At 21.5% G+C, this 10,040-nt stretch overlaps 2 protein-coding genes across 2 annotated transcripts; both read right to left on the minus strand.

Moving 5' to 3' along the window:
• Positions 1 to 3,930: 3,930 nt before the first annotated feature.
• Positions 3,931 to 5,096, minus strand: PGO_004035 (variable surface protein; the record flags this gene model as incomplete). The annotated part of the gene is made up of 3 exons (XM_028691409.1): positions 3,931 to 4,095; positions 4,222 to 4,929; positions 5,067 to 5,096. The coding sequence occupies 3 exons, from the start codon at positions 5,094 to 5,096 to the stop codon at positions 3,931 to 3,933; spliced, it is 903 nt and encodes a 300-aa protein (XP_028547210.1).
• Positions 5,097 to 8,267: 3,171 nt separating this feature from the next.
• Positions 8,268 to 9,546, minus strand: PGO_004040 (variable surface protein; the record flags this gene model as incomplete). Its single annotated transcript, XM_028691410.1, has 2 exons — positions 8,268 to 8,423; positions 8,620 to 9,546. The coding sequence occupies 2 exons, from the start codon at positions 9,544 to 9,546 to the stop codon at positions 8,268 to 8,270; spliced, it is 1,083 nt and encodes a 360-aa protein (XP_028547211.1).
• Positions 9,547 to 10,040: the final 494 nt, after the last annotated feature.

Consider the following 10,040-nt stretch of genomic DNA (forward strand, 5'->3'; position numbering starts at 1 on the left):
AAAAAATATATATAATTTATCAATATATATTATGTTAGCGGAGAATTTTACATAAATATATATTGACTAACGATATTACAAAATTTACGTAAATATATTAACTCTTATACAACATAAGAATAATACAGAAATAGAAATTATCAATTAAAGAATTAAAATGATAAATTTTATATCACATTTTTTTTATTATATTTAATTAGTTATACATTTTTTGTACAACATAAGGTAACTATGAAATAGACAAGTGTTCTACAAGCTATTTAATGGTAGAAGGGAGAATCTTCAAGGATAGTATTTATAATTTTGTTGTATAGGATTATTTATATTTTTTGGGAAAATATATACTTTTCGGCAGAATAGTATTTTTATTTATCATCGCATAATAAATGTTGTACTCTATTATTGATCTATTTTTAAATATATATTAATTATTATATAGTATTTACGTAATACGGTTAATGCTATAATATGATTATTAATGTTCACATGTTCCTTAGTATAGCAATACATTATAATTCTTTATGTATTTTCATTATTTAATCTTAATATATAAACCCTAAAAGAAAAAATATATATTGTAATAAATTATTTTTTAAAAAAAATTATAAGGTTATTATTATTTTTCTAATTCAATTTTATTATAAATGCCAGTATTATTATATAAGTATTTTATTTGTTTACATTTATTACTTTTATTAATTTTTATCATTTAATGAGCCAAAATAATTAAAATATTATTATGATAATAGTGTTAATCATGAATCTTAATTTTTATAATTAATGTAATTTAGTAATTTCTTTTCTAATGAATTATTCGTAACGATTCTGTATTTTTTATATACTCTCATAAATATTTTACCTTTTTTGTAATGTTTTTTATTTGAATTATGCTAAATCATTTAAAAACGTTTTTTAAAAAAAATATTATTAATCTCTCTTGCCTTACGTATAACTAAATAGTGCATATTGTATATAATTGCATCGTTGTGAAACAATTACTATTGGAACATGCTATTACTATTTAATTATGTATAATATTATATAATATTTATTACGTTTCATGATTTGATGCGATCGTGCTGAGTTTAATTTCCATTATGTATATACAGAATGAATGTATATGTTAAATCGTAACTAATAAGCACAAATTTTATTTCATTTATTTGTAAAAAATTTAAAGAATATAATTTTCTAATTAAATATTTATGAAATTATGGTATAATATTATATATATATATATAGTAAGGTTCTAATAGTTATATTATTCAAATAAAAAATAATTATTTATTGTGCGCAAAAATATCTTGTATTATAGAGAATATAATATTTGTTGTGATATAATAAGAATATTGAAGTATATTCACATATTATCATATGTTTTATTATAAGTCTTTATTACAATATTATAGCGTCCATTCTTATGCAGATATATACGTTATTATAATTTCTGCTAATGATAGGTTGCATTAAAGCTGGTATGAAATAGTTATAATTTTTTCATAATACAGAAAAATAATATTCAAGTAATTTCGGAACATTTATATAATATAATTAATAATGTTCAAATTAAAATAATACTGTTTCCAAATATATTTTAATTAGACTAATAATATGAATATTTTTATTTAAGTAAGCAACTATTTAAATAAAGAGCTAAAAAAAGAAACACATAAATACATGTATTTTTATTACTTAATGGTTATGTAATAATATAAGTTAAATAACCATAAGTAAAAATATATATTATAGGCGCAATTTTTTTTCTTATATTCTTGAGCAGGATTATATGTGTAACCTCATATAAAATGATACACATGTATTTTCTTCGAACTGGCTAAAAAAACATATTATGTCATTCATTTTTGTATTATATGAAGTGGCAACATAATAAAATTCTCTTATTTCCTTTGCCAACTTTTTTTCAAAATCTCAAATATTATTTGTTTTATACAATATACATTTTTCATGTATTTTGAACAGTTTAAATTTTTTGTTTTTCCTTTTGTCTGATTGTGAAAATTTATTTATTCACGATATTTCTATATAACTACACAATTATAGGATCAAAAATATTAAGTTCATACATTATTAAATGAAATAACATTATACATCAAAAAATTAAGAAATTAATTAAATGCTTAACTTCATTATTTTATATTATACATATGTATCATATTAAATTTGTTGTCCAAAACAATTTTATTGTAATTGTAAATATAATGTATTTCTTCTAAAGGAAATACATAAATACAATATTATAAGAAATTTGCTTTCGTATATTATAATGCTTATAGTTATATATAAATTTACAAAATAAAAAAAAAAATTTATTTATAAGTGAAGAAAAAACCGTAAATCAAATAAAATCAATAAGGTAACTGAAATTCTTTAGTGATGCAAAATATTTTACACTTATGTGGCATTCATGCATACGACAATGAAATAATATAATAAAAGAAAATGTAAAGCTAACTATATTTCCGTTGGGCTAATAAAATGCATGTCAATAACAAATAGTAAAACTATATATAATTATGAATTAAAAAATATATTATAAAAGAGGTTCTAAAATAGTGTTAAAATAATAAACTGTGTGTATATCTGTTGTCCATTTAGTTTATTGAAATTTAACTATGTATGTGTTTCGCAGAGCATGTGTTATGTACAATAGATATTACTTTTATTAAAATATTTTAGGGAAATATATATATTAATGTTAATCCTGTTATTATGAATTAGTCAAAGTATATTTTCTATATGTATATAATTTATGTTTAGTTATTATGCTTATAAAAATCTGTATGCTTTATTAGGCATTTGAAAAAAAAAAAAAAAACTATCACTTAAACAGGGACAAATTTATATGTATTAAACCTGTTTACACATAGAATAATTATAAATATTTTAATATTTTTTGTTAGTTTCATATATTGTAATTGTATTACATATATTTAAATTATAAATATTACAAAAAAAATAATATATATCTCAAGAAAAATTCTCATAAAATTTTTTTGTAATTATATCGAATGTATATATATTATTCTTAATTATTATAACATTAAAATGTATGTTTAAAATTTTAAGAATTATATTCATTTGTCTAATGCATATTATAATATATTTTTATACACCTATATACTATTTATAATGTAATTATAGTTTTCTTTAAAGGAATTATATAACAACTGATAAATATATTTCCTCTTCTTTGTTTCATATGTACATGTTCTGTTAATTACTATTAAAATATTGTATATATAGGGCTCATAATTCCATAAATTGTTATAATAATATATTTCTCATTGTCATCCTATCACAATACTACATCTCTATTTATGTTGAATTACTATTTAATTAGGTAAATATATTGTTCTTTAAACATTATTCTAATCAACACATAAATATGTTTATTCAAAGTGTAATTATAAAAATAGATAATTTTTTTTTAATTTTTTTTTTCTTGTAGTACACTAGCTTATGTTAGGCTAAAGGCCATGGTGCTATGTATTATTTTATATTTTTATTTAATACGTAAGTTAATTTCTTCTTTTATCACATATGATAAGGAACCATTATACTGGAAAAATGATATTATATGGTCAGAGATCTTGTATTAAATTATATCATATATTGTTTTACATTTTTATTTATAATATTTAATGATCTACAATTCAAATTTATAGATTTTGATATTCACACATTTTAGATTATTATTATTATAACTGCAGTTGATTATTTGAGGATATATAAAAAAATTGAAATTTATTGTCATAAATAAAAGAACATTTAAGTTATATTTTGTAATAATTTTATAATATTTATGCTTGCAGAATTATTTCATCGTTACTAAAAATATACCATTTTTAGATTAATAATACTAAATAAAAATAACTATTGCTGAAATCGTTAACAGAGAGTATATATTTATTAGTATCCTACTTGGGTATATTCTATTCTGTATATTCCATCCATTAAGTTTCTGCATATATGTTCAAATGATTCAATTAATTTAAGTTGTTCTTTCTTTTTTGTTTTCCAGATTTTCTTTAACTTTTTCACCATTGGTTGTAAATATAAATCATAAATGTTATACTGATAGTAAGAAACAAAATTTTACTTTTATATATACGACATTTTACCGATATATATATTTCTACAATCATATTTTATATAAATTAAAATGCAACATTAATTTTATAATATAGAATGATAATTAACCTTATACAAAATTAATATAGTTATTGATATTGCAAAAGTTACTATAAATGAAGCTAAAACGACCTTCCACCTAGATATACCATAGGAGGAATATAAAAATTTTGGAACATCATAGCATGCAGACTTATCTTTCATGTGATCATTATATTCATCTTTAAATATTTCTAGTAATCCACAAAATCTTTTGTTATTCCCTTTATAACATATTTCTAATAAATCTCTATATTTTGTAACACACTTCCTAGCGTATTCACAATTTTCTTTAGAATTTAATTTTAATTCTTCAAAATTGTCATATAGTCCATTTATTTTATCCAATATGTTAAGTATATCACCCTCAAGCTCTTTTATATAACCCTTACATACACCAGATAACTTTTTACCTCCTGCAAATTCATTTATCATTTTATCAAAACAATCACTTGCTTTATCACAATCACAATTATGTCTTTTTAGTTCAGAAATTAATTTGTAGTTAAAATATATACAACATGGTCTTTTATCATGATAAATGGTGTTGCTATTTATTCTTTCTAAATAGAGACTTATCACTTGACAAGGCAAAATAAACCCCAAATCATCCGCCCCTACTAAACTATTAATTCTATTACACAAACTTGTATAAGACCTAGCCTCAATGTTTGATTTATTTTTCATAGCATTTCTATACTCACCATAGCACGTGGGAAATATGTCCTTAAAATCTAACTAAAAGTGAAAGTTAATATGTATAAAAGAAATAAAATGATACGTCCAAGGAAACCTATTTATTTGGCTTTTATAACCAGTGATATTATAGTATAGTGATACATGAATAATAATTTTAGTAAAAACTATAATCCTACATCATCTGGCACATTTATAGTGGAACTCATTATGTTTTATGTAGTTAAATTGATAAAATTGTATTTTCTGTTTTTTATTATAATAATATATATGTTAAAAATATATGAACAAGTATCTCATTGGAATCACATGGATTACATATAAATTTTATATAATTCTATAATTCTTAAATCATATTTAGTTCTGCATATACATAAAATTTTTCTATTCATTCATTCGTTTATATTATGGCAACAAAATTTAAACATACGCTATAAAGAAAAAAATAACGTATGAACTAATTTATTATTTTGATTAAAAAACGAGACATTCATCATATTATTGTTTTATATCAGGAATACAACAATTTCTGAATATGATATCATAAATTATGTTGACATTATATTAAAAAATTCAATAGCACATCATAGCATATTTATATGTGCATTTTTAACTGATTTAAAAAGTTTGATATAAATAGAAATAGTTATATAATGCTTGTATTTATTATTTTGTTATTTTCCTTTTATACGAAACATAATATATATCACTTATTTATATCAACATCTCTTTTGATTAATATATAAACTGAATGATTATTATGAATAATAATAATAAAACATTATTATAATGTAGTTAAATTAATGTAAATTAATATACTATTGACAAAAAAAATGTATATATCCCCCTCAAATACACGTTAATAAAAATATAGAAATTACCATATTAAACTCTTCTATACAGTAAATATGTAATCTATATATATCTCCACTTTATCCTATAAAAAAAAAAAATTTCATTTTTTTTTATGGAAATTAGCTATTAAAAATATATATATATTTGCAATGATCAATGTACTGATATAATACAAAATGCGTCTTCATTAAAAGAATTAGTAATAATATAAAATAAAATAGATTTTTGTTCTTGGAAAATATCCGTATGTCTTAATTTTATGCCTTTTATATAAATATGAAAGGATACTTTGTTACAATATATTTATATGTAATGTAACACTTATATTAGAAGCTCAAAATGTATTAATGTCACATTTTGAATTGTTCATATATAGTAGAATATATTTATTGCTTAATCTAAGGTATTTTTCATTTTTCACATAATTTTACATTCACTATGTTAATTTATATTTTATATAGGAATTTTTATGTTACATGTGAATATATAAACTACAAAAAATATATATAAACATATAATTTATTTATATTCGATACGTTTTCACAGTTAGACATTTAATGTTACATTTTTTATGCATATAATTTGGCAATTATATAATAACATTGGAATTAATATTTTGTTTAAGTTATCATTTTAAATTTAAATTACATAAAAATATTTAGTTCTTTTATACAAATTAAATTCAGCTTTACCTCAAATTAATAACATATAAATTATTAGCTACTATAGGCACACTTATGCATGCAACCATAGTAAAGTATAACAAACAAAACCATGGGTTAATTGATCGTGCGAATAATCAATAAAATGTGTTAACATATATTATATATTTATTTTATTTATGCTTGTACACAAATGTAACATTAATTCATTAGACTTCATTAATTATAACGAACTAGTGAATAATTTAATGTGTTCATTATAAATTAAAATATTTCTCACGTGAAATAAATTAAAAAGAAAAAAATGGAAAAATATATAATTCTATATTATTCCTTCAAATAACGTGTATATATTATAAACAATCAATATAAATGAAGAAATATATTATATAAACACTGCTACATATATTTATGCTGAATTTATTTTAATGTACTCCTCTTATGTATATATATAGTACAAAATATATTCTTTCTTACAATAATTAATAATACCACCGAGATGAAGAGTAAAATAGAGCTCATATATAAAGTGTAACTATAAATATATCTAGTAAGAACTATTCAATGATTGTAACCACTATAATATTATATTTTCAAAATTCACATGTAATTATAAATTATTATTTACCTAATAGTTCATATATTCAGAACATTTTTTATTAACATAATTAGGTATATATACTCCATACTTAATGATTAGTAATTTGAAAATTGTAAAAAACTTATTATATAAATTATTAAGCGAATATTACACTGAGACTCATTATTCTTATTATAAGAGAAAGTTTCATTTAAGATCGTATTAATATTTGGTATATGATTTATATCCTATTTTTTCACAAAGGCTGAAGCCATAGAAATTATCATATAAGGTTATAAAGTACAAACTGTTTTAAAATAAATGATTACATGCTTTTATGAAATATTTGTTTTCAACTTGTGAAATAAAATAAAAATTATTGTTCAAATAAAAAAAAAATATTTATTCTACTATAATTTTTGACTAAAAAAATAATTAAATATCATCAAGTTCATAAAAATTATACTTTATTTTCATATACATGCATGCATTAGATCAAGTGCGTTTTCTTATATAAATGGTTAAAGAAATTTTCAAAAAAATCATAACACACGTAAAATTAGAAACAAATACAATATTATATATTTTTGTATTACTATTACAATAGTGCAATCCAAGTTCTCTTATAACTCTTTTATAATTATAAATATTTAATAATGCCTTGATAACAATTCTACGTTAATTTAACAAAGTAAAAATAATTAAAAATAAATTACTAAATAAAATATTAGTTTTTATCTCATTCAATGATTATTTAAACACACCCATGATAAGCACTTTAATATTCATATACATTATTATATTTAATATTCAAAAGGGCTATACGAAAAAGGAACATTTTTCCTTTCTCTTTTGAATGAAGGACCAAATAGTATTTTCTGTAATCTTTCGCTCATTGGTTTTCTATATTTCCTTTTTTTCTTCTTAGAAAACATCATAAGAGGAGCATACTGTAAATAAAAGTAATATATATATTATTGCGAATTAAGTGTTTTAAATAATTAATAAAAGGGTTATTCTTCTAATGCATTAAATTTTAGATTACTTTTATAAGAAGTGATAATAAAAGAATAATTGCTAATGGAACTAAAGCTATTATGATATATTTATTATATGTCAATCCTCGGTCTTCATCATACGATCCGTTGGAAGCATTATCTACAGTTATCTTTTTATCACCTGCATCCGAAGGCGAATTTATAAAAGTTGGACCCTCTGATGTATGTATTTCAGAATAATTAAAAATATTATATTTATTAGGAATTGTATTATGGTTTTACGTATTAATTTAATAATAAATTGAAAAAATATGTAAATTTTATTACGCAGATGTATACTCTACATGGGATATAATTTTCGGGGGATAATGTAATTTTTTTGAAGATGAAGTTGGTACTATATGTGCATATATGAGAGGGGGATACCTGTTTCTCTATGTTCTATTTCTTTATTACCTGTGCCTCCAAGATGAATATTGTTATAATTAAGTTCCCATAGGTTATGGTTTCCTGCAGTGCCTTCTAGTGATTCATCTACTTTAAAATAAAAAGAATTTTCAATAGTTACTTATTTAGTGCTTTTTTGTGAAGGAGATTGTGTAATATATATACTTTTAGCACCAGCTTCTTTATTAACAGGAGTATTATCAAAAGAAAGCCTCCCAATATTGGTTACAAAAATATCAGTGCCATAATGAACACCTTCATGTTCATTAGGTTTATCAGTAGAAAAATTATCAGAACTATCTTTACCATCAGAATCATCATTTCCACGAATCCTAGGATTATGTTTTTCAATATCAAGAGCCTGAGGAAGAACAAATTTAATTTTAAGATCTTCAACTTTAACATCTTTTCCATAAACATTTTGAGCATCACGAGAATCATACACACTATACTTTGTAGGTATATCACTTTGATTATGATGTATACGTACTGTATTTTCCACAGGGGTGTCATCTTTGTGAGGTACCAATGCAGGACTTAATTGTGATGAAGTTCCTCTTTGGTGAAGAGGTAAGCCAGTAGATTTGGAATGGTCTGAAGAAGATGATGGTTGTTTTGGAGAATGTATATATTCATGGGAACTCGGATTAGTAGCAGATATTGTTTCATATACTCCATCTTGAATCATATCGAGACCATCAGATGTTCCTACAACAAGTTGTGACTGAAGTGTTTCATCTCCTTTTGCTTTCTCTACTTTAGTACTGTTTTGACTTGATTCTAGATCTCCTTCAGAGGAATGTTTTGAAGGAATTAAGGGACTTCTAGGATCTTTATGTTGTTGTTCACATTTTTTATAAAAAGTATTTACGTATTGAGAACTCTTTAAATAGAGAGTTAAAAGATTTTTATCATAACATTCTTTTAATTCATTTTCTTTATTTTTTGCAGTTTCAAGTATATTTTTGCATTCCTCCAAATTATGAGGTTTTTTATTATAGAAATCTCTAATTATAGATTCAATTTCGCGTAAAATATCAACATATTTATCCAAACAACGATGAGTATCCCAATATTGGTTTTCATATGCAACGGTTACACTTGAAGGCCTAGACATTTGTTGTTATTACAGTACTTTTTTTCTTTTCTTTCATTAAATATATAATTAGGTAAACAATTTTTATATATGTATATAAACACTTAATCCACTGAATATAATTTGTTCATGTCGTGACATTGGATTATTAGTTTTAAATATGTTAAAATAATAATCTTTAAAAATGACACAAAATAACAGGTTTTAACGTATCATTAGTGATGTTTAAAAGCAAATAGATGAATCTTTCGTAATAATAAAATTTGAAAATATAAATATAATTGAACTTGAAACTATGAATTTAAATAATTTGTACCATTTTCATCAAGTTAATACATACATCACAGGTGACTATAAACCCAAATATTATATTTTAAAATTAAATAGTAATATAATATATATATTCATTAAAAATTTATGTACACTGTACAATCACAAATAAAATACCAAATGCTAAAAGGAGTCATTCCTTGTTCTCGATAAATGAAATAAAATTTATTATGTAAGTTATTATT

This window comes from Plasmodium gonderi (genome assembly GCF_002157705.1).
Source record: "Plasmodium gonderi DNA, contig: Pgo-contig_641, whole genome shotgun sequence".
NCBI lineage: Eukaryota > Apicomplexa > Aconoidasida > Haemosporida > Plasmodiidae > Plasmodium > Plasmodium gonderi.